This window comes from Agelaius tricolor, unplaced genomic scaffold, assembly GCF_023055355.1.
Source record: "Agelaius tricolor isolate 1412-34295 unplaced genomic scaffold, bAgeTri1.0.p SCAF_12, whole genome shotgun sequence".
Lineage (NCBI taxonomy): Eukaryota > Metazoa > Chordata > Aves > Passeriformes > Icteridae > Agelaius > Agelaius tricolor.
The window spans coordinates 7,848,905-7,875,217 of record NW_027269272.1 but is presented as its reverse complement, the minus strand read 5'-3'; the positions used below and the strand labels follow the sequence as shown (position 1 = coordinate 7,875,217).

General features: G+C 41.2%; 1 protein-coding gene across 2 annotated transcripts in view; it reads left to right on the top strand.

Moving 5' to 3' along the window:
• The window catches only part of SPSB4 (splA/ryanodine receptor domain and SOCS box containing 4), a 77,890-nt gene extending 54,477 nt beyond the window's left edge, over positions 1-23,413 (top strand). For both annotated transcript variants that reach the window (XM_071437468.1, XM_071437467.1), the window contains exon 3: positions 22,116-23,413. In XM_071437468.1, coding sequence (XP_071293569.1) covers positions 22,116-22,243 — 128 coding nt within the window. In that variant the 3' untranslated portion in view covers positions 22,244-23,413. The remainder of the gene's footprint in view (positions 1-22,115) is intronic.
• Positions 23,414-26,313: the final 2,900 nt, after the last annotated feature.

The window sequence follows — 26,313 nt, the reverse complement described above, 5'->3', positions numbered from 1 at the left end:
CTGTCTGGAGCAGTCAAGCACATTGCTCTTCTCTGTCCACATCTCTGGGCTGTGTGAGGCTGGGAGTTCTCTCCTCATTTGTCTTGCCTGCAGAGGAGCTGACAGCAGTAAAGAAGAGGATTCAGTGGGGGAAAGTACAACTAAATCTCTTGTAAACAGTGAAACTACCAATGCCTCTGTCTGTCACAGGGTGCTGGAGTTTGGAAATGGGTGGGGCAGCAGGAGCTGGTGCTGGTGCCTGTGTTGGGGTGGCTGTGCTGGCAGGGACAGTTTGGTGCCTGTGTTGGGGTGGCTGTGCTGTCAGGGGCAGTTTGGTGCCTGTGTTGGGGTGGCTGTGCTGGCAGGGACAGTGTGCAGGGCTGTGTTGGGGTGGCTGTGCTGGCAGGGACAGTGTGCAGGGCTGTCTTGGGGTGGCTGTGCTGGCAGGGACAGTGTGCAGGGCTGTGTTGGGGTGGCTGTGCTGGCAGGGACAGTGTGCAGGGCTGTGTTGGGGTGGCTGTGCTGGCAGGGACAGTGTGCAGGGCTGTGTTGGGGTGGCTGTGCTGGCAGGGACAGTGTGCAGGGCTGTCTTGGGGTGGCTGTGCTGGCAGGGACAGTGTGCAGGGCTGTGTTGGGGTGGCTGTGCTGGCAGGGACAGTGTGCAGGGCTGGAGCTGGAGGCAGCTTGTAGCATGCAGGCAATCTTTGGAGCAGGGGAAGAAGGAAGCTGGTTAGGGATAGAAAAATAAACAAGCAAAGAGGTTTGAAGCATTAAATATTTCCCTCACAGTAAGGGATTGAACTCATAGTTTTTGCTTGTAGAGGAATCAAAAAAACCCACTTGGAGTTTATTTGCAGAGCACAGTTAGTACCTTGACTGACTTACAGAACAATGGAAAACTGAAGCCTCTTCACTGGCAGCAGGATGCCCAGCCTGGTGGTTCTCATGGCTGTGGGATCAGGCCATGGGGAGGGCAGAAGGTGGCAGGTTATGTCCCACTGCAGTTTCAATATGTGGAGAACCAGCTCCTTTGCAATGCTCTTCATTGCTGGACACAGCTCCATGTGCAATTGTATTTCTCTATTTCTGACTCAGAATCTTTGATGTCACACACCCACCACAGACCAGAGCAGCAGCACCTCAGACACAGACAGAGTGGACAAGGATGAGCCTAAGGCTGCACAGAAAAGGAGATTTAGACAGTGGAGAAGGGGCATGGATAGCCAAAGCAGAAAATGGGGGAAGGAGGAAAGAATCAATAGTTCATTAGACTTATAGAGTAGAAGAAGGAGAAAAGGGATCAATAGTTCATCTGCTCTGGAGACACTGCTTGTGAGATGTGGGTGGTTAAGGGCATTATGCAACAGCTCATATCAGCATATGGGAAAGAATGAAGAAGTAGAAATTAAGGGTAGCCAAATTGTAAAGCTTGGTTTAAGGGAGCAGAACCCCTTCAAAAGAGTTTGTTTGTCAAATATTAAATAATTCTTTGAAGTTCAGCCTTCCTTCACCAACACTGTCTGTGTGTGAACATCATTCTCAAAATTCTGCAATCTTTCTCAGAATTGGGATTTCAGTGAATGTGAGTTTTGTCTACAGGATTTGGTGTTGTGGTTTTAATAGTTTACAGCCCAAGTAAAAAGTAAATATTGTATTGTAACAGATTGCAGACATGGGTGTGAAATTTTCTACAAAATTAGCTCACTTATTTAACACATATGGACTAGCAGTAATGCAGTCATGCAGTTCCATGATTATACTGTAGAGAAATAATAGCTACTGTACTATGAGGGTGTATTTTTACAAAGAAGGTTCCAAATATGCAATATTAGTTTGGACTGGCACTTCATAGTGAATGTAAATAGCTTAAGTGTAAAGGGCTGCTTTTAGTACAAAACTTTTTTTTTGGTGAGTTTATTAATTTAAAGGATTGTGTATTGGCCAGCATTAAGTGCTGATGGTCTCATTAGGGCCCAGGAAAGCACCTATGTAACAGCCACATGCACTGACATCTTCTAGTAACCCAAGAAATCTTTCTTGCCTTTAGGAATATCAGTTGGCTGAAATATTCCTTCATGTTTCCTTGCTGTGCCTGAGGGAGAACAGCCAAGTTCTGTGAGCTCTGCAACAGAAGTTCCTGCATTGTTTGTGAGAAGCAGAAGCAATCCCTTTGTCTCCATGCGCCTCTGTAGGAGATGCAGCAGTTAACTGTCTTTTGCTTTCAGATAATATAATGCAGCTTGCCTTTTTAATGGCTACAAATCATGAGAGCTTCAGAGTTCAAGTTCCCTGTAGCCCTCTCAGCTGAGTGTACTGCTGTCCCTGCATGAATAATGCAGGACCTCATGGCTTTAGGAAGACACAGTTAATTCTCTTGGCCTTTAAGGTTTTTTCCTCCCTGTTATTACTTAGCTGCCATCCTGTTGGAAGGGAATGAATTAACCACAAACATTCAAGACTACAAAGACTGGTGAATGTAGGAGACAATAACATTATATGGGTAAAGCAGCTCCAGAGTTCAAATTCTTCAGCAGAGATTTGTCTCTCTGGATTTACTAAACATCCCTCTTGTGCTGTGGACACAGTTGGCGTGCCAATATTCAGCCAGTGTTGTGTGTAAAGCTTTATTGGAGGCAGTGAAAGCCCCTGGGCATTGCTGTGTGGGCGAGGTGGGCAGGGCAGAGCAGGGAGCTGCCCACACCAGGCAGGATCTGCAGCTGGTCCCACCTGTTCTGCTGGCCTTGCCAGTGAGCATGGCACTGGGGTGCTAGCAGGGTGCCCTTTGCAGTCCTTTCTCTATGTTTGATACCATATCTGAAGGTCAGGCAGCTGTTGGATCACAGATGTACCCTTCCTAGGATGACTAGAGAAGAGAAAACTGCCTTTCTGTATTTGTTTATCCATACAGAATATCCTTTTGAAAGTCTTACTTAAAGCTTAAATCTTTTTCTCCTGTTTACCCAGCACAGCTGCAGGGAGAATTTTGGCATGGTCTGTTCGTTTTAGTGACATATTCTCTCCACGTTGAGTAGGTGAGGCAAAACTTGAAAAGGCAGGGATTGACAAAGCACCTGCTGAAACAGACTGCTTTTTATAATCTGTAATTCAAACATTTCCTTTAAAAGGAAATACTTTGGTTGGCAGGCTGTGAAGTGTGTGATGATAGCTGAGTAAGCCTCAGGCAGGCTGGTTAACAGGAGGTAGAACCAGGTCGTGACACATTGTGCTTTTTCTCAAGGCACAATTTTTCATCTGGTTAACTTGATGTGCTGATCCCAGTAAGGAATAACTGAACCCTAACAAAATGATTTTTGATTCATGGCAAACCGTAGCTGGACTGGCAAATCAGGAACATTTAAAGCCTTTTGTGGTATCTAGGGACATTTATATACAGTCCTAAATAGTTGACAATAGGTGAGATTTATTGGCATAACATACTAACAGCTCAGTGCTGTCTTATTTCTTATTCATTCTAAAATGAGAAAGGGAGACCACTTACATCATTTCACAGTACATGAGAAACATTTTAGAAAACAATAGGTGATGGTAAAATTAACTTACGCTGACAACACTGTGTTATTTTCTTTTCTTAAAAGATATTTATTTTAAAAGAAAAGTGGTATTGTAAGATAAGATTTTAAATCCACAAGTGCTGCATGTTATTTGCAATATTTATCTGGCTTGAATTTTTGTGAGTTCTAACAATTGTTTAATTGGTGCATAAATTACTTACATGTCTTGTTCTTCCTGACAGTGTTTCAATGAATTTTGTAAAGACTAATTACTGTCATACCCAGTAGAGTTGTTCTTTTACATCAGCAATCATTCATAACTTACTAGGTGCCTGCAGCTACAGATCAGTCATTTAAGCAACCCTGGGAAGTGTTTCACATTATCCAGCCCATCTGGTAATGGAAGAAGCTAATAGTTCTAACCATATTATCAAGTTGAAACCCAGCCATTTCAGAAGCACTGTAATTAGCAGTTCCCTCAGCCAGTGACACAACTTTCAATGTGCACGTGTGCCACTGTGTGCAGAGAGGACAGGGGCTTTCCCCTCTTTTTTTTGTCTGCCTGAAACACTTCCAGGAGGACAGAAGGAGTAGTTGGAGCTCTGATGTGAAGACAGGTAGTACATACAAAAATTAAACTAAATTAATTGTGTTGAATACTAACTTAAACTAAAAGCTATGGCTTTGTTCAACCAACCAGGCAATTTCTGAGGAAAAACAGTTTATACCTGAGACCCACCTTCCTTGAACTATCCCTCTGTCTGGAACAGGGCAGTGACAAGCTTTAATTTGGGCAGCAGTCGCTCATCCATCAGCTTAAGAGTCAGGGGGCTGACTTCCAGGAGCAGGAGTCAGATGTGGCCAGCAGGAAGAGCCACCTGTCCTGTGAGCCTGTGTCACCTGCTCTTTGAGCCTGTGTCACCTGCCCAGCCCTGCCCCTGCTGCAGTGCTGCTGCTCTGGTGCAGCCAGAGCGTGCCTGGGAGCTGCCAACCAACACAAACACCATGTGGAGCCTGCTTGAAAGGCACATTTTGCATTACTCCATGGTAATAGTGGGTATATTTTGTAGCAGGAGTCAATTTAAAAAATAAAACTAAAAAATTAATGAAAAAGACGGGTTTTATTGGATTCCGCAGCCATTTATTCAAAACCAGTTTATTTTAAATGGCCCTTGAATGGAAGGCAACTAGAAGTTTATTGCAAAAATGCAAAGTAACTTTCCTGTAGGTCCTGTAGGAAACAATATTTCTCTTTAGATTATAGCTGTATATTCGGTGTTTCATTTTCCAGTGCCTGTTGGAGTAATAAGAGGATAGAAAAAAAATTTTTTACTTATCCCTTTTCCGATTCCCAGTTTATTTTTAGGTGTTGGAACTGACCTTTTGCTACTCTAATACTTGTTACAAGGGAAAGAACCTCAGCATGCTCTAAGATGAGGCTCAATCAGGTAATGAAAGTGTGTGCTGCATTACTTACAGTAGCAACACAGTAAACTCAATGACCCTTTCATTTAGTTTTTTTCAAGGCTTTTGTTCATCTGCCTGAAGACTTTGTTTTTCTGGGCTGAACAGTTCTAGCATCTTTTTTGTCTCCACACCTCCATTCCTATTCTGCAAGTACCAAATTATAAAACTCCCATAGTCTGGCTCAGGAGGTTATTTCACAGCTCATTTCTGGTATTCATTTTGGACCACTTTTTTGGTCCAAAACTTGTAGTATTTCCTGAGCAGTTGTTTTTCATGCTGAGAGCTGCCACATTTGATGTTTTTCTGTCGCATCATCTCCTCATTACTGCTTTCATTTTAACAAGTTCTGTGGTGTGAGTTCTTTAAATCTCCCCATCCGAGCTAAATTTAGTCAATCTTAGATAAGACTTAAATGTTGTAATATTGCATAAAAGCATCAGAACATTAGAACTGTGCTAATGTAATGCAGTCATATCCCATATACAGTTTAATGGTTCTGCACCAGGAAAGTGGATTAGGGAAGTTGAAGGCTGTTTTTTCCTTGCTGTGAACTGGAAGGAGCTGGAGACGTGGCTGGGCTTTGCCTTGGAGTCACGCTCCATAATTCACCTCTGGGAGACACTTTGTGTGTCCATCCCCTTGGCATGTTTTGCCACCCAGTCTCAGAGCAAGCCATCTGTTATGCTCTCAGTGTATTTCACAGTCACTGTTATTCAAATATGCTGAAAGCTGCTTAAGAAGAGATTTTTTTTTCAGACTCATAAGTCTGACTGTGTGGAATGAGTGATGTCTAGCGTTGCTCTTCAAGACTGAGTGGTTTAATAATGGAATTAGGCCAGGCACATCCAAACCCAGAGTGCTTCGATGTCATTCCTGCCTGCCTGAACAGCCACTGTGATTCTTTCTAGCTTGTCATGATAAACCAGAATAAGAAGACAGTATTAATCTTCTGAAAAATGAATTTGACAGGCGCTTTTGCTACTAAATTAGTTCCTGAAAGTGAACTATTCTTTGCAGAGTGTTTTGGTGCCTTCCCCAAAGCTTTCTTGAACCCTTGCAATATTTGTTCTGTTTCAGAACAAATTATTATTTCCATAATAAGGGCTGGTTAAACTTTCTCTCTCTATGGCTGTTAGTCTGTGCAACATATAATTAATGTAGAAAAAGCAATGTATCATTTGTTTATGCAGATGGACCACACTATTTTAAAGAGTCTAGTAAAACTTGATGGTTTACCACTTAGAAACATTCTTAAATGTTCAGAGTCCGTGGTATTTCCCCAGAGTGATTTATAATAGAGCAAGAAATGGAAAGCTTAAGAAAAAGGAGGAGGGTTTGGATGGGAACACTTAAAATTTCTTGGCAGATGTTTATTGCTAGGGAAGCTTAGGGCTTTTTTCTCTTTCCTTCTAGAATGAGAGATTTCAAGGAGGAAATGGCAGATCTGGGTTCCTGAGAGTGTTTTCTGAAGGCAGGCTCAGGGAGCAGCCTCATTTACGTCACAGACCACATCCCTGGGAAAATGTAGCCTGGGCTTCTCACCTGGAGGCTGCCTGGGGCTCCTGGGAAGGAGCTGAGCAGGGTGGCTGGCACTGCTGCCAGGCTGGGGCTCCCTGCACTGCCCACAGTTCATAGAGGAGCAGTAAGAAATGGCCTTTTTCTCCTTGGAGAAAATGGAGTCACAGAGGGGCAACTAGAAATTTAAATTACTGTTCCTGAAACCCAGGGGTAAAAACCTGCATAGGATTTAAACTGTTTTGGCTTTGCATGAGCAGTGGTATTTTCCCCTTATCAGATACACTTCAGGGTTGTGAAGTGATGTTTGAAATTCTCACAAATGGTAGATGCAGAGGGTCATGCTATTTGTTGCATTGAAAAAACGAATGAATTTACAGCACTGTGGGGGAATAATCATCATTTAAATTTCAGATAACAGTTTTTAATTTTACATTCTTCTGAGCTTCCCAAAAATGTGGCTGAGTGCTCCCAGTAGGCAGTTTTAGTGAGGCTCTGCAGGGTTAAGACCATAACCCATGTTAGATCTGCAGAGCACAGCTTGCACAGAGGAATCCTCAGAAGAGTTGGAGGCTCCAGAGAGCTGTTGGTTTGCTTACTTTTTGCTTTCTTTGTCATTCTTTCAACTCCCCTGCTTCGTGGGCTCTAGATTACTTTGTGCGTGCACATATAATTAGTTTAATTGTCAAATTTAATTACTAAGGCTTTAGTAATGGGTTGGAAATTCATTATGGACATGTTCCATCTGGATGGCAATGGGTGTAGCTGTATATTAGCAGTGTATTTGTTGTAATACTGTGTGTCTTAAGGGCCATGCTGCCCAGGAGGTGTGCTTTGGGGAAACAGGAAAGACAAAGCACGGCAGGTGTCGTCATGGCTACCTGTCAGCCAAAAATAATTTTGGGGTTGACCTGTCTACGTGGTGATGTTTGCCTTTATTTTCTCTGAACTACAGCTTTGGCCTGGATAGGCAGTGGAAAAACAAAGCCAAACTCTGCAATGGGTTTTCAGGAAGGAAACAGGCAGTAGCTATTTAGAACAGCACTGAAATGTCTGTAGGGAGCCATCAGCACCTGAGGGTCACCAGGCATTGGGACCTCAGGGAAGACAGAAATTTGTGTAGGCTTGCTCTGAAGTACTTTTTCTCTAAATATTTTGTTACTACTGATAAATGCCCTCGCATTCCTCTCCTTTCCCCCTCTGGTGCACTTGTCCTAAGAGGAACCACAAGTCCTGGGCATGGTTGGAATTCTGGTGGGGAGTGGCACAGTTTAACTCAGGGAGGAACTGTATCCCTGCTGCCAGGAGCATGGCAACAAGCTGGATCTTTCATCAAAACTGGGTAAAGCCCATAAGGAAAAAGGTACATAAAATTAATTGAGCTTTGCATACTTGGGGAATAGTCACTGGAAGCAAGGATTCGGTCCTGCTGTGACTACTGAGCAACAGTTGAAGAGGAACAGACAGGTTTGGAACCAGCAAAATTCTGAGACCTTTTCTGTCAGTGGTAATTGCTAAATCCATATGGATCATCCTAGGCATGAATTTGATGAAATTACAAGTATCATGCTCAATTGGCTTCTAAAATAATATGGGATGCTTCTAAGAGAGAAGTGGATGAAATGTTTTTTTGTTGGGAATGTGTTCACATGGTGCTGGAAGGTTGCAAACACAATGTCCCAGTCCTGCTCCACACTGGAAATCTACTTGGAAGGGCTGTGGTCTTTTGTTGCTGCAGGGTGAGTGTTGTTTTTCTGTGAGACCCTCAAGCAGTGATACAAGTTGCTCTCTATGAAGTTTGCTTGTGTCCAGGCATAGAAGTTCTTGTTGAAAGATGAATGGGAGGGGTCCAGGAGTTTTGAGGAATTGTCATTTGGCTTTGTTGTTTTGAAGGGGAGAATGTCTGAATGTCCTGGAAGGTCAGTTTTAATTGATGTTACCTACCAAGAAAGAAGCAGTGAGGAAGAATATACAGTCCTGCTTTTGTCTTTGGAAGATACTTCAGGAAAGGAAAAAAAATAAAATGTTGCCCTTTTTACTAATCTGGAAAGTTACCTGAGAGACAGTGAAATGCATATTTCAATTGCTACCAAGATTCCAAATATCCAAAGCCCAGAATTCTGGTTTTGTGTCAGTAAATAAAAATTACAGTATATATAATAAAAATATTTCATTCAGAATATGAAATTCATGACATCAACATTCAAATATGTCAAGCAGAGATGATGAAAGCAATGCACTGAACAGAAACACAGAGAAAGGAAAGCTTTTATTTTTCCTTTGTTTATTGACATTTTAACACTGATCTTTATGTGGTGCTGGCCACTCCCAATTTTTTTTTGTCTTTGTCCATTAGGAATCTCCTGCTCTCTCCACCTTCCCAGGCAGGGGATCAGCAGGAGGAAGCATGCCCTGCCTCCCTGGGAATGTCTGCAGAGGAAAGCAGGAGAGACAGGCTGTGGAGGGCTCCAGGTCTCCCCTCTGTCACTGCAGCACACACAGAGCTGCATTTTGAGTTCCCAGGGAGGTATCTGGATGGGCACTGCCCTTCTTTCCTCAGCACCTCTTGAGCTGGAAGGTGCTTGGAAGGATAAAGTCAGCCCAGTTCTCTTTCCTCTGGTGCCCCTTTGGTTTTTGCTGTTGTCTCCCAGCTCCGAAGGAAAGCATCTTCCTTCATGTGTTAGTCCTTCTTATTGAAGAATTCTTTTCTGATCTTTGAAAGGACAAGGAGATGCAAACCAGGTCTCAGCACCTTTGGAAGTGGGATACCTCCTGTTTCTCCCATTACTGCTGGACTGCAGTCTGCTTTGGGGTTGTGGGTTTGATTCTCTGTATGGTTGAATAAGATGTAAAACAAGCACGAGGTCTTGGTCTCTCCTCCTGGGGTAAAAGCAAATCCAAAGTAAACAACAAACTAATGCCATGGGTTTAGAGGATGGGTTTGGAATGCTCCCCAGGAAGTCTGCTCTGGTTGGCTGTTCCCACCCCTGAGAAGAGTGGTTTTGGAAAGCTCTGTGTAGCTTTTTGCTCAGTCATTGTCTACATGATGAACTTAATTAGTTAAGAAATATCCAAGACATCAGAATGGCCTGGGCATGTTCCTGTGCCTGAGGAGCCAGCGTTTATCTCAAAACTCTGAGTGCTTGGGAAGAAAAATCCAGTTAATCTTACAGGCAGATTGACTTGGCAATCAGAAAGGACTTGGCAACAGAGATAAAGTGAAATTTATATGGATGGGGGACCCCATTTAGCAGTATTTACCCTGGCAAAAATCCCTTTGGCTTTGCTGACAGTGCTGTAGAGTCAGAAAGGCTGAGTCGCCAGGGAGCAGAAGGAATTCTGTGGGAAGCCTTCTTTTGTGCTCTGTGCAATTCTGAATTGGGTGAGTTGTATTTTGGACTAAGTACCCTTTGAAAGAATTTAGGCTTATAATTTAGCATTTCATCTGTTGCACCAATGTCACCTAGATTTTTACATAAAACAAGTAAAATATTCTGTGCCTGATGTTTCCCTTCTACTCACAGGTAGAAGGACATTTTCTTTTTAAACCCCAGTTCACTGAGTGACACAGTTTGAGAGTAAGAGATTAGAAGATAGGGAAGGAGCCAGCTGATAAGACAGAAAATAAGACAAATGGTCTAATAGGTCAGAAGATTTGACTGAAAAGAATCAGAATGGAGTTACATATATATACACTATTAAAATTATATATATGTTTATATCTACCACACAAGCTTAAAATGGGATTGATATTTGTCTCTCACCTTTTTGGTTTTGTAATCTCATTAATAAAACCCTGAAAATCCAAAATATGAGGCTGATAGTTAAGGAGTCTGTCCAGAATCTATTTAAACATAGTGGAAATTTAGCATCAAATTGATACTCCAGTACCTGAAAAAAAACCTAAAACAGAAGTCCCCACTATTATTCCCATTGAAGGACTTACTGTGTAAATTCAGAATTGATATTCCAAACTGTAAATAAAATGACAAAACCCCATCCCTGTTGTAGGGGCTAGAAATAGCTCCATTGTGTTCAGTAAGCTGTGCTGCCTGCTTGGCACTGTAATGAACCAAGTCATTTATTGTGGGACCTCAGGATGGGCTTGTATTAACTCACTCACTATAGAAAACTGTTACCTGCCTATTGACCAATGCACAGATCAGAAAATAGACCCCAATGGAGCTAAAACCATGCTGAAACCAGTTTATATTTTGTATTAAGAAATTATTGCACATCTGCTGAGCAATCTGAGGTTGTTGAGTTCTAGAAATGGGGTTTTTTTCTATGATAATAATCACAAACACACACATAATAGTGAGCCGAGTGCCTCGAGCTCCTGCCTGAATGCCTTCAGGAATCTGAAAACAGAAACATGTAGAAACTGTGATAAGGTTTTTCATACATATTCAGTTTCTTTCATTTTAGTTTTTTATTTGCTATCAGCTGTATTAGTGGGTGGATGAGATTCCCTTTCCTAAAGAAATCAGGTGTGCAAGTACATGAAAGAGGTGGGTGAATTGCTCAGCTTTGCTTTGTTGTTCCCAAATGCCTTTTTTAATTGCCAGCCTCACAGATTGACTTTGGGACCTGAAATTCTAGATAAATCTTTGTTCATAATACCTTTCCTGCAGGCCAAATGATGCTTTCATTTACACCTGTGCATCTGCTGCCAGCTGGCAGCTGGGGCAGAGCGAGCTGGAACAGGCTGTTTATGGACAGGGTGTGTTTGCTGAATGAATCAGTGAGAAGCAATAACCCCAGAGCACAGCCACAGCACTCGGGGCTTCAGCTGTTCCTGGCTTTCTCTTCTCCTCCTGATCTTACACCTGGGGGTCCTGTGCAGATGGTGGCCCTAAAATCAGGAGTGGGGGCAGAAGGACAGAAGTGTGAAGCTGGGAAATGTGTGAGGAGGAGAGGGCTGGGGTTAATGTCCCCCTGGTCGTTCCTTACCCCTCCCATTTGTGCCTGAATTCATTGGAACAGCAAGTGAGCACCCCTGGGGGAGGGAGGGTCCTTGTGCAGAGGTCCCAAGGAAATGTGTTGGCTGGATCTGGTGGGCTGCAGAGGACAGGGAGAAGTTGTGAGTGGTATTACCCTGCAGGCTGAGTTCTCAAAATATATTAAGCAGCGTTGTGAGGAGTAGGCTGAAGGATGGTTGGAGATCGGCAGCAGGTCCATCCCAGCTGCCACCCCCCTTTCAGCTGTCCTGGCCAGAGAAGGCAGCTCAGAGGGGGCTCCTGCTGTCCAGGTACCCAGAAGGACCAAGTACAGGAAAGTTTAGCTCAGTGATTCTGCCCTAGAGGTGAAGAAATTCAGTGAGAGCAAAACTCGAGTTAGCTATCAGATTCTAGGAATCCTGTGTGAAATTCCAGGGGGTGTTTCTGTGAGTTTTAATGTTTGTCTCCATGCTGTATTCCCCTACCCCACATGCCTAGGAACAAGAAAAGTCACTTCAGTGGGCAAACCTTACTGCAGCCCACCTACCCTCTCATCTCTCCCATCCCATCACTGGATTTGTGCTGGTGCTTCAGAGGCTTGGGAGCTGATAACACATCTCATACAGCAGCTGTAGAGTGCATAATATGAAAATCCTCTTTCTACACTCCTATTTCTCAGAAAATGGGTTTGTAAGATGACATGGCAGGACTGCTGATTGTAGGTGGGGCAGAGGGGTGTGATATTTCAGACAGAGCTTTGCCAGAGTTGAAAGATGGTAACAAGAGTTTGTGATTAAGAGCTGCACAATGGTGAGTGGAGGCAGCCCTGTGTGCTCTCTCTGTGCTATGAGAGTGTATTTGTGTTCAAACTGAATGCTTTAGAAATGTGTTCAGAGAGCATCAGCTGTGTTTGCATGCCAGGAACAATGATGAATCCTAAATTCAGTATGAAAATAATTCAGATCATCTCCAGCACCCATTTACTGCTGGTGAAGATTATAGTGCTTAAGAAAAAAAATCACTTTCAACAAGTCCAAGATATAAATGGTACTAAACTAATGGGATCAAATTCATTATATTAAGCTTAATTGCAACTTCATGGCTCCAGATTTATTCCAATGTAATTCTGTTAATACCAAAACTAGAATAATAAAGTGATGAGTCAGGTCTATTGTTTGTAAATCTCCACTAGAGATCATTAGCTTGTATACAACTGCATTAAAATTTAAATGACATGCTGCTGTAATTTTTTCGCTTGGTTTGAGGAAATCTGCATATGTTGGAGCCTCTGGGTAATTTAAATTGAAGTAGTTAAGGAAATGTCATGTAACAATGATATGAGGAATGTAGTCAAATATTAATTGTCTTAAACAGCTCAGCACAATCTGTACTAATATAAGTAGGTGAGTCATCGGTTCTGTTACCCTGTCAATATGGTGAAACTTTGAAGTGTGGTGCAAAAGATGCTCTGAATCAATTTAATTGCTAACTGAGGTAAACAACTTTGGTGCAATACTAAACAGACACACAGGAAACTATTGTGAGAGGTTCCAGCTGAGAAAGGGAGTTGTAAGCAGTGGAAATGTTGAATGAGGGTGTGTTATTTCTGTTATTTCAGTGTGGTAGTGTGGAGAAATTGTGCTGAGGCTCCAGCATGCTGGGCACAGTACAAGAAAAGGTGACAGGGAGTATTTCACTGTCCCACACAAAGAATATGTCACACAAAATACAACAGGTAAAAATGAGGCAAATGGGAGAAGGGCAGAGGGGGCAGTCAGGCAACCAGGGACCCACTGGGTTCAGCACATAGTGCCAGCATTTTGGTTCTTTGCAGCTTCTCATTCATTCTCTTCCCTTTTCCCTCTCCCCCTCTCATCCTTGATTAGCTAACCCAAAATAAAAAAATGTGTTTAAGAACAGCTGTGAAAATGTACAAGTTTGAATTTTAGGATATTTTAATCAGTATGATTAGGTTTCCCACCAAGAAGTCTCCTCATCTGCTGTCATGCTATTAAAGCAGAAATGTGTAAATGAATTAAAGGAATTATAAGAGGTTCACCAAAAATATCTTTGACTTCCTGTCCCCCTTTCCTGAGCAATAAGGACTTGTTCACAGCCATAAAGGCAGTTACAGGTGTGTACCTATGTGTGCTATTTTATATGCCCATTTATGAAGCACATCTCATGAAGAGAGAAAATGCAGGGAATTGTTTCAGCATATTTCAGCCAGGATGTTGCTCACAGTGTGCAGGTGCCTGTTGCAATAGTTGTCTGCCGTGGTTTGTCCTTGAATCTTGAACTTTCCTTCAACTTTTTCTGTTATTACTTTTTCCATAAATCTGTCCATAACCCCTAACAACATTGTCTTTGAACTCCAGTGCATCTACTCAGTGAAATTTTCATCCAAGCTTTTATTTTCTCTCACCTTGATATATTTTAACTCCCCTTTTTATGGGCTGGCACACAAACTGAATTTAATGGTGATAAATGTATTTCTGAGATTAAAAGCTATAAAGTATACATTACAGATTAATCAGAGCCAAATCTTCATTCTCAGTGTGGTAAATTTGGGGAAGGCTGATCAGGGAGGAGCCAAGGAGTCTTAGGCTCATCTCTGATGTCAAGCACATGGTTTTGTTTGTTGGTTTAAAGAGTGTCTATTATTTTTTGGTGTCTTTGCTACAAAAGAACATTTAAATCATCACTGAAGCAACTGTCCCAATTTACCTTCACACTGTGTTCAAGTGCAAAGCTTGAAACGTGGAAGTATCTGAGGGGAGGAGAAGAGCAAACAAATCAAGGCCAGAAAGGAAATCTTTCCAGCCCATCCTCCTTATTTGCATTTTCTGATGCACATAGGGAATGAATTCATGTGTCCTTTCTCTTTCAGAAGGGAAGTGGCCACTGGTTTTGCTTATGCTCTTTGTCACCATGCAAATTTATCAAGATATTGCAAAAAAAATTATTACAGTTTTGCTGCATTTTTTAAAAAGTCACTTGTTTCCTGTTAAAATTCCTTATTATCTGACTGTTTTGCAGTTTCTGAATCAGATAAAGCAATACAATTTAGTAATCTAAACTGTAGAAATAGTGTAGTAAAAAGTTTTAAATATGAGTTATACCCTTGATTTTGGTGGTGGAAATTGGATTATTATGATGCATATGTACATTTAAATTAGAAGTTGGAATTCAGAAAAGAAGATTTTCAGGTGAGTTTCCACAGTAAGGTATGCATGTAGATTTGGCCAGGGCCAGACTTTGTACTGTGCCTGTTCTTCATATGAAATGTGGTGTGTCAGGGCCCTTTTTTGGGTGGATCATAAACCTACCTAGAGGGTAAGAACTATTAGAGACCACAAGGAGCTTCTCAGAGGGGTTGCTGCAGGTATGGATGTGTGTGGCTAGAAATACAGCTTTCCTACAAAAGTACACAGACAAAAATTACTTTTCTAAGAACATTCCTATAACCAATATGATAAATGTTTACGTCTATGTTTAAGCCTACTAAATTTAAATCTTTAGGAGAGAATTTTAAGCCTGTGTTGAATTAATTGAATTTAGGCTCTGGTGTTCCTGAGTTAGATCAGTTGTCTGAGTCTTGTGTGTCTACATCCCAAGAGATTTCAAACTCTGAATTGCAAAAAAGACATTGCATGGAGCTGTATATTTGTGCTTAAAGGACAGATTCTTTATCCAACCCATAACAAGAGGCCACTTGTTGCAGTAATAAGCAGACAGGACTCAGTTTCTTTATGTAGAAAAGCTTATTTTTTATTCACATAACTTATTTTTATATAGTTTTTACAGAGTTTGTGTTTAACTTCGATTGGCTCGTAGTTTTCTTGCCACTTAATTCATTGGTTAAAAAAGGTGTTTTGTGTGTACAGGCTAAGACTTTTTGTTTTACTCAGATATTTACATTTTTCTTTTGTAGATTCTCAGGGGACAGATCTTTTGTTATTACAGGTGTAAATGGTTCTCTTACTAGAATAGCTTGTTGTGTTAACTGCTTTCACTCTTATGATTTTTCACATGGGAAGTTAGCTAGCTGCACTTAGAAGAAGTAACCGACTAGCTGGCAATTTAGCAGAGCAAGGTTTGATTTTATAAGGCTTTTCTTTTATAATATCTCTACTTGTATGCAACAGCCACTGGCGTTGGGGGTCGGTTTTGGTTGTTTTCATTCTGTTCTGCTTTTCAACCATTTCCTCTCAAGAAAGCACAGCTGGAGAGCATTAACTGGAAACAAATGATGTTGCAGAATATCTGCTTGTTCACTGCTGCTTTTTCGGCTTAATTCTGCTAAATGCTGCTTGATTCAAGTTTTGAACTGCCCTTAACTGCATTTACCACTTAAAAGATAAACCTGTAAACCAATTCTCCCTTCCCAGCCCAAGGTATGCAGAGGAGGATTGGGGGGCAGGGTTACCCTTGAGTCCTTCCCTCTGTTCAAGCTTTCTTGCCTTCCTTTCTCCCTCAACATATTAAATTTCAAGTGCCGAATTTTTGTGGGATGCCGGTGAGCTCAACTACAGGGCGGTGTTTGTGTTGTTTTATGTATTTCACCTTCTCCACGGTGCCTGCTAAAAGCAAGGGCGGGTGTGGACAGCACAAAGCTTTATTTGTGCTGGCAGACAACTGCTGGAGACAGCGTCTCCTTATCAGCCGTGCCTGATAACACAGAATCCCCCATCTGCCACCCGGGAGCTTTGGAAGGCACTGCCAAAGCTGCAGCTGCTGGGAAGGGGCTGCCCGTGGGAGGCGGGGGGATGGATAAACCTGTGACTTTGGGAAAAAGGATAACGCTCTCCTGAAAATCACACCGTGCCCTCTGGGATTGCAGAATTCTTCAGAGAGGTGATTGCTCTGGATCGCCTGGACCGTGATTTACATGGGATTTCTAAGGTGCTTCACTGATTTAGGCTGCAGAGCTTAAAGACATCTGTGGGGAAAATAGATAAGTGTTACCCTTTGTCCGAGTTTCCATTGCTGTTAGGAGATTTATTAGCATTTTTTATGGCTGGTCATAGCCTGTGTTCTTTAATATATTATTTGCAATTTCCTTTCTCTAGATTGTGCCATTTCAGGAACACAACTCAAATTTTCCATCAGTTGCATCAGGGAAGCCATAAATATGTCACAAGGGGTGTATTTATGTACCCTATTATGTGTTGGAAAGAATTTGGCCTGTACTGTGTAAAATTAAAACAATAATTAGGCTCTGACACAAAGGTTGGAAGGAAAACTCCTGGCTTACATATATTTGTGTGCTTATTGTGTGTGATAATTAAATGGTAGTTAGAAATTTCTGCATACTCTAAATCACCCTAATGGAAGCACTTAGGCCATGTTACCTCTTAGCAGGTGTCTTAATAACTAGAGGAGGATGAAAATTGAGGAAAAAGAATTTAACAAAAGCATGCTGCAGTCTGTACAGTGGGTACTCAGTTGGCACTAGAATGCCCTGGTAGGGGACATAGGATTGTCCCTCAGAGCAGGGAGGCATCAGCTGTGTGCTGACTAGCCATGGAGAAGCTTTCCCTTCCTGCTTGCTGGATGTGGAAGTCCCACCAGGCCCCGGTGTAAGACTTGGTGTCCATATTGGAGCTCCTTCCATGGCAAGGGATCAGTCTTTGGGGACACCATCCCTCTGAAGGTCATGATGCTCACTGATCTTGGCAAAGTATGAGGTAAAAATGGAGCAGTGTAAGGCAGTGCTGGGGAGAGCTGGAGTGCTGCTGACTTAGAGAGGTGAAGGCTAGAAAGGAGAACAGGGCAATAGCCAGAAAGTACAGAAGATAAAGAAAACCTTGTGCCCAGGTGTGTTGATTTGGCACAGCCTGGGTTTTGGTAGGCAGGGAAGGCTCAGCTGTAGCAGAAGCAGGTGAGCAATGACTTTTGTGGGTGCCCTAGCATTTGGCCAGTGTTGACCATGACAACCAGGTAGGACACAAGCAGTGACATAAGGACATGAGCAATGGCATCCTGCTTTTCCCTCCTTTCCAGACTCCTCTCTGTGCACCAGGCATGCAGCCCTTCTGCAAGACTTTACATTCCCTTTCTGGAGGCATTGTGGCTTCAGCTCCTTAATGAGCTGGCTCCATCCATTTTGAGAAAAGCAAAGTTAGAACTGGAGAGATGTCCCTCACTTATTTAATGGTGTGCAATCATATGTCTGGGGGTTTTGTTGGGTTTTGGTTTTGTTTTTTAAATCTGACTTTAAAAGTGCCTTTCAGCAATTGTTAACATTAACATGAATTGCTGAATTTAAGTGCTTTTTAATAAATTAAAGGTCAAAACTATCGAAATATAAGGTAGCTCAGTGTCTTAGGTATGTATCTATAAATTCCTAAGTTCTAGTGACATCAGTTCTCATGAAAACTTCCTTTGTCTTTCACCCAGCTTTAATTTTGCTGATTGTGGTTCTCCCTCCCAGTCATCTCTGCTTTTATAACACGAGATAAAAATACGTTCTTCATTGACTGTTAGAGCTTTACAAATTTATTTTTAAAAATAGTATTGTCATTTGGCAAATAAGTGTTGTCTGCTAAGGGCAGCTCTTTAGTGTGAGCCGTATGTAATGTTGCAGTTAATAACATTTAGTGTTATCAGCTGCTCGATGACTTTATCTCCTCTACAAAAGCCTGTTTGCAGAGAGGAGGCAGCCTTGCTCGAGTGCCAGATTGTTAAATAACTACAGGTTGCCAAAACTAAATGAACTTTTCAGCTGGTAATGATGTGCAAATTGCTCTCAAAAATGTATGTGCACTGGAGGAATGCTCACAAGCACAGGGTTGTCTGGTTACAAACGTTTCTTTGCCTTTGTCCTTAACCCAGCAGTGACACCATTAGAATGACTATATCTATATGTATAATAACACAGTTATTTTGTGTTATTAACAGCTGAATCAATAGCTGAATCAACAGTTACTCAATAGCTGTTTTAATTAATGTAATTAACCAAACATATATTTAAGCGATTTTTACGTTATTAGTTACTATGTTAAATAGCCATTTAAGCTGTATTGTGGCCCTCTTGGTGAAATGCAGCTCTGGGTAAGAGGAGTGGCTGTGGCTGTGCTGCCAAAGTGTCCCCCGGGTGTGACTGTAGTGTCTGGGAAAGGAGGGTTTGCAAATGGGCCTTTTTTAAAACTACTGGTGCCAAAAGGGGAGGCACAGGAATTAAACTCGGACATGTCAATTAAGCAGTATTTTTTAAATTCGTTTTTTCTTCTCTTGAGAAATACTTTCCTGTAATGTGGCAGATATGGGGAGCTACCTTTGGGTGAAGGGGTCTCAGAGTAAACTTTGGATGAGGAGGTGGTTGGGTACAGGGTGTTCAGGAGGGTGCCGGGGGCTGGCCCAGGCCTGGAGCTGTTTCCCAAAGCTGCAGTTTCTCTCCTGGTGCTGCTGCAGCCCAGAGGAAGCGCTGGGTTTCCTGTGCAGAGCTTGCTCCCTTGCCCTGGAGTATCTCACCTTGGCTTTCTTAGCCTGGTTGGGAATTTAGTACAAAGAGCCATTCTTGTGAATCATGTTTTCTTTGCAATTTTGCATTCCAGCTCAACAATTCGTTCCTCTTTTTTTTTCTAATGGCAAGGACTTTACTGGAGTTCACATAACTTTGGAAAAATTGTTAGTTCAGGTTCTTCTGGGGCCCTTGAATGTTCCAGTTCCAATCCATTGAGGATTGTTTAAAAAATACAACTGTTAGTACACCTAATATGTGTTAGAATTAGTGGGATGTTCTGACAAACAGTTAATATCCCTGAATTTAAAAGTTTTTCAAAGGTAAATATTTAAAGGTGGGAAGGAAAGGCTTTTTCTGTAGCCAAGTTAAAGCTAATGATGCGTCTTCAGTGTATTCATCTTTTCCCATCTCTTGCATTATTAGACTGTTCTCAGCAGTATTTCTATGGTCTCAAATGAAAACAGCATTTTGGAAGTATGGTTTGAACGTTTGAATGTGCTGTGGAGTGTTTTGGGTGCACTGAGTCTGTGTGTGTCCTTTCCCCTCTGCAAGGACTGACTTACTCTGGTACTTTGATTGCTGATTTGTGAAATGTGTAGTGAAAATGTGAGATGTGGTGGAAGGGGAGTGACAGCATTAAGGTACACACCAAGTGGTTTATAATAGTTCTGTCAAGTTAGGCTGCCTGAGAATTGTCAGTCTTTAATTTTAAGAGTTCTACCTTTGTCCCATAAACTGTTTCAAAACTAAGATTATTTCTTTTTATGAATTTAATTTTTATTCATTTAGGACTATGCACAGCTACATACACTTTTAATTTAAAATGCTATTATTACAATTTTTTTCTCAAGTTCTTACAGCCAGCACCCCAGAAAACATAATTTTTATTTAGTATAGTAGGACTAACCTGTTCTGAATTTGTTGTAGGTTTGAACTGCTGTCAGGTAGAATAAAAGAATATAGTTCAATTTTCAAGTTGCAAAAACACATTTAGCATGTGCAATTTAGCAGCTGTTGCAAACACTTGAGGGCATTTTCTTCAGCATTTGAAAATTCCCTGTAGAAGTGAGACAGGAGACATTCATTTAGCATTTCAAGCTTGAAAAATAATTTAACCTTTCCTTAAATTGTGTTTTGAAGTTTGGGATTAACACTGTGCCTGGCTGCACAGATGGTTACATTTTACATATTCCTTTGTCTAGGAAAAAAAAGACACCACATGGTCAGTTAATGGCTTTAAACACTCCTCCTGCTCATTTTATATCTTCCTAATGGGACCTCAGAGATTGTGGGAAGATACTCAGAAAATTGTTGTTTATGGTGTAAGGCTTGTAAGATGTGTTGTATTCTGTGTCCCAGAACTCATGAGCTATTTTTGCTCCTGCTTATTAATTCTGGTTAATGAATTTCACAGCTTTATCCCTTAAGATTTAACATCCATAATTCTGCTGTGGAAAAAATGAAAACTAAGATCACCTATGCAGAGAAAATGTTGCTTTATTAATGGAATGTGAGGGCTCTTATTGTGTAATTTTTAATAGGTAAAATTATCAATGAGGTGTATTGCCAAGAAATAGACTCCATATTGTCACTGAAGTGGTTATAAGCTAAAAAAACCTTTTAGTCTTTCAGAATGCTTTCTAAGCTTTTTTGCAGCCACTTTGGGGAAATATCTTAGTGAACTGTGGACGACACAAATCAAATGTGATGTTGGGATAAATGATGGAAAATCCATTAAGTCAGTGGTGTGTCACCAGAGCAGACAATTCTAGCATATAAATCCAGTCCTTAACTGGGTATTTTGTGCTTTGTAGTGATTTTTTTTCCCAACTAGTTTTAAAATATCAGCTAACAGATTGATGGATTAACACAGAATTATAGAATAAAGTCATGGAATGGTCCCTAAAAGGGACCTTAAAAGTCATCTGGTTCCACCCCCCTGCCATGAGGGGACTCCTTCCTCTAGGCAGTGTGTGTAAATCTGCACATGGCTCATACACAGATCTGGATAAAACCACTGAGTGCTGTACAGTGTTGAGCACTTGTAAGAAATCTGTCAAGTTTATTAAATGTTATCATTACAATATAGGCACAATACTTTTTTTTCCCCCTCCATTGAAAGTGCTAGTAAGGTTTTTAAGGCTACTACTCTTTCATCATGTAAAGAAGAAAAGTTTCATCTAATCTTTTAAGTTCTTACCTTTATAAGCCAGCATGTGCAACAAAATCCATCTGGTTGGAATTCTTAAAGATAGCAGTAACTGGTACAAGACTTCACAGCTTTATTCCAGCTCCTGTGGCAGAAGGATTTCCATTGCCAACACTGCAGTCACAGAGATGATGCTTGCTACTGTGAGGTGGAAATTTTATGATATTCCTGCAATTCTATGCTAGCTTTGCAGGCCAGGATGGGATATAGGGGTGAGATGGTTTGAGATGCTGGGGATCAGAGTTTGGGTCTCCAATCTGAAGCGGTATCAGCAAGGCATTTCTGGCAGATACTTAATTCACTTTGATTAATTTAAACTGAAGACATCTGAAGATGTTGTTTATATATTTTGGGGGTGTTTGGTGCTTACATATGGGAACACACACTCTGCCTTCCAGTCAGCCAAATCCTCCTCCACTAATTTATTCACAGAGGAAAAGGTTATGTTTCCTCTAGATTTTGGAGGGTGTTTTGTTTAGTTTTTTCTTCCAAAGGAGCTCCTAGAAGGAAAGGCTAAAAGAGTGTTGCAGGAAAAGCACTGTTGGCTGAGAAGTTGGGTTACCCCTAAGTGCCATTTCCAGTTCCTAAGATACAGAAGGAGCTGGGATGTAAAGGTCAGAAGTTGCCAGTGTAGTTCATGTTAACACAAAATGATGAATGTTGTGTTATAAACACAGTAGAAACTCCCTGTCTTGTTTGAGATCTGGAAATGTAGTAACTTCTCATGCTTGGTAGAGCAGCCTGAAGAGTGGTTTGGCACTATTGATTTAAACCTCACAGATAAAGAAGCTCAGTGTGAAACTTTGCAGCCCCTGACTATGGTGAAATGTAGAAAATTCTGCCTTGACTTCTACTGATTATCTTAATTGCCTCAAGATACAGAGGTTTTCCCAATACCATTGCTATCTTTGTGACTGACAATAGAATACAGAATCTCTGTTAATAAACAAAACAGTGACTGTAAATGGAGATGCTGAAAAATTAACTCTTTGTTTTCTTTTCTTTTCTTTCTCCTGTTTTTCCAGCGGAACCCCTGCCTTTAATGGACTTGTGCCGAAGATCAATTCGTTTTGCTCTTGGCAGAGACCGCCTGCATGACATAGAAGTTCTACCTTTGCCTCTGTCTCTGAAAAATTATTTACAGTACCAATAAGAAATGTAGAACCCTCTGGCCTCACATTGGAGTTCATCAATGCAAATGGCAGAAAATTGTTTACAGCAAAATATAAATTTTTGTGATGGACACTGAAGTGTTATTTAATTTTTAATATATGTATTTTTTTCTGAACCAGTGAAAGCAGATCACTGTGGGGGACTACTAAAGAATGTGAAAACATTGATTTGATTGAGGTTCATGTGTTACCTGTTGCCTTTTGTGTTTACAGTCCTGAAGGCTATAATTCTCATCTCTCATACACTGATTGGTTTTTCTTTGTTGCTTCTGGTAAATGCCAAAAGAAAATCTGACCTGCAAGATTCAGTGTCCTGCAGGCAGACCATTTTTCAATATTATGATTTTCATTTTTTGTTCTCTCTCCTACACTTTACTCCAGTAAATAAAAAAACATTAGCAAAGGAAAAGTCTTTACTGTAACTCTTGAAAAATATTTAAACCTTGGTATGCAGAGTTGTTGAGAGCTCTGTGTGTTCAGTGCTCAACATAATTAGGCCTATAATATCTAAAAGCTCTAATGTTTAAAAAAAGCAGATTATTGTCTAAAAGAAGAGAATGTGGTTTTAAAACATGAGAGGAAACAAATGGTTTATGTGTCAGATCAGTTTCTGGACTTGGTAACAGTAAGGTGCAGTTCATTGTTTCTAGACCAAATCTAGTCCCTCCAAAGTTCTGCAGTTTATAACAAAGTGTTCATTGTCCCAAGAATTTAGGATATTCATATTTTAGGAAGCTTGTCACTTTTTTTTTAAAACAAATTTATAATTTTTATGTGGTATGAACTCTAAGTACTTTGTTTTCTTTTTAATGTATGTGTGGTTATAATGTTTATTTATCTGTTTAGCGTCTGGAGTTCTCATTTAATTGTTTCCCATCTTGGGGTGACTGATTCTGGTTTTTTCCCCAGCTCCATCTGAAATGTATCAGTTTTTCAGGCTCATCCCTTTTTTTTAAGATGCTGCTTTCTGTTTGTGTTTCTTACATGTTTCAAGTTATCTGCCTGAATCAGTTATCTAGTTTTTAAACTGGAAGTTGTTGTTAGGGCAGAATGTCAAATGTTTAGACTGAGCTGCCTTCAGCATATTTTAATGTGAATTTACTGATGAATGAGGAGAAAATTTCTAATAAAGTCTACTGTCCAAAGTAAAACTCCCATCTCCTTTGATGAAGTGCTAAAACTGCTCTGAGCCCAGAGCTGAAGTTCAGCTCCTTGTGCAGCTTTGCAAATGTTTGTTTGGGTCTTCTGTGGGCTCCTGTGTGAGAGACATGGCAGGCAGTGACCTGTCCCATTCTGGATTTATGCCACTCACCCTGAGTATGGACATGCTCTTGCTTTCAACACCATCCTGGTCAGATTCCTCTGAACAAAACCTCACTTCTGTGCCAAGCTGTGCTTTGGGACTTGGTGCTTTTGAGGCAGGTTGGAGACTGACTGCTGTGCACTGATGATCCAGGCAAAACCACTGCCCCACAGATGGCTGCCCTGCTCTCAGTCACCCCTGGGAACAGAATTACAGTTCCAGCTGGAAAAGAGAAATGAGAGATACAAAAACACAAGCAAGAGTGGAAGCAACAAGGACAAGGTAACACAGGGATGTCAGAAGTTAAATAACTAATATTTGATTGTCTGGGTTTAACTCTAAGCTTCAGCATGGAATTAATTTGGACTCGCTTTCACTTAAAGTGAGAGGTACATACTGCATTCCTTCCCTTAATCTTACAAAGGGGAAGAAACTACAGCAATGATCCACATTTCTTACTCTTTCTGCTTGCTTTATTTCATATAAACCTTTTGTCTCAGTAGGTACATTGGAAGAAGGAGCTATAAAAGTATGATATTCACACAAAAGGCAGAACTAAGGTGTGTCAAGTCATAAGCAAGTAGCTGTTCAGGAATGGCAATTCTGGTAGCACCAAGGTCCATGTTAGGTAAGCATTCCCTAAATTTAGTGTTCTACTGTGTGTAACTACAGACTTCATGTTCCTTTGAAAAACTGCAGGGACACAACTGTTCTTTCACTTGACCCAGACCAACAGCTTTTTAATGTTACAATAAAGGGGGAATTGATATTGTAAGACAAATTAATGGTGCCTCTGTATGTTAATTGACCTTATTGCTTTACAGTTGTTTTGGAATTTTAGTTGATGCCCCTTCTGTGATGATTTCTCTAAGCCAAACTTCCTTATTTCAACTTTCAAATATTTTTTCTAACACTTAGTGTCTTCTGAGGCATTATAGTTCTACAGGAATGACTATTTTATTATTTTACTGTTTCCTAATGACAAGTTGTGATTCTGTGGATGGTAGATACACTCCTTCATATGGTATTAGGGCCATGTTTTTGGGGACCAAAGTCTGTCTGATGCATTTTTCTCGGTCTGCAGAAGCCTTATAATGAGACTGCAGCATAGAGAATATTATTGATACTTCAAGGTTCTTCCTAAGCATCCCTGTGCAAGTGGATTCTCTTCCAGGAGAGTTTATAGGAAACATGGAGTACAGGTAAGGATGAATCAGGCATTGAGGCTAAACAAGTGGTCAGAGAATCTCCTCACAAAGGGTACCAGGAAGAGTCTCCTCTCTGCCAGTGAGCTCCAGCTTGGGTGCTGGGTCCCTCACTTTGATTGTCCAGGTTCCCTTCAGTGGAATGCAGATGTTGTTCACTGTCTGCTTCAGGAGGGCATTGAGCAATGATTTATAAAGTATCCAGGCATTGGCTTTTGCCCAAATCAGAGGTCAAACACGAAGTTGTTACATTCCTTCAACCAGATCAGTTGAAACTTCTCAGAATCTCTATCCTGGCCACCTCAATGCAGGAAAATCCCTACCCAGAGGTCCACTCTGGGCAATATCTGACAGTGAGGGTGATCACTTACTACAAAGCTGGACTCTCTGAGATTTGGAGTGAGATCTTCCTTGCCTTCATATTTTCAATTTCCAGCCACCTCTGCCTTTTATCACATGAAAAAAACAGACAATCCATGTGATAGTTTTCAGCTTTCATTGTGTCCCTGTGCCTGAGAAAAAGGAGTGCAGTTTCTCTAGACATGATGTGGAAGTGAATTTCAGAATCACAGAATATTCTGTGTTGGAAGGACCCACAAGGATCATTGAGTCTGACTTTCAAGTAGATGGCCCATAAGGCAATCAAACCCACAGCCTTTTATACCCTGCTCTGACAAACTGAGCTAATCTCACACCCAGTGTTCCCATGGCTGGTAAACTGAGGGCAGCAGAAGCTGTGTAATGCAAAACATGGGAGTTTATTGGTAGTATTTGAAGGAAAAGGGCACATGCCTGGGAGCTGCAATCAAATTGCAACCTCTGTGATGGGTGCACGCTAATTAGTGGGTTCCAAAAGGAAATATTTTATCTGCTCTGCATTTGGTTCTCTAATGTGCCCCCTTCCTAGGAATTAGTGATGGTTCAGAATTCCTTCTATTGTAACTGTGGTTGAGATTTGTGGGAACATGTATCATAGCTTCTCTTCTTTACTTTCTCCCTTTTGCCATTCTTCAGCCTTCTGCAACTCATGTGAGGTTGGGGAATTGATTGATCCCCCTGGAGATGCTGCTCTGGTGATCACGATTCACAGATGCTATAACACACTCAGCTTTTACACTTAGTGAAACTGTGATTTTGTAACACCTACATTTGGAGGCAAATTTGAGAAGCTGCTGTGCTTTGATGTAGCAGCTGTCACAGGTATCCTGCTACTGGGCTGACAGAGTCTGTTCTACAAAGGCTTTATTTCTTCCTCACATTGAACCACTGGGGACATGTTGAAATCCCTGCATTCTCATCCAGAGACAATGTACTACAATCCGTAGGCAAATCATGAAGTTTTATTTTAGGCTTTATATGTAGTCGTTCTGGTGTCCATGTTTTTATATCAACAGATAAACTCTTGCTCAGGTAGGACCTAACTTTGGAGCAGTTTCTCAATGTTCACTTGAAGCTGGGAAAGCTGTTACAGAGCAGACGTGTACAGATCATTTAAGTGTTTTTGATAGTTATAAAAGAGCAGCAAGCCAGAAATGCTATAAAG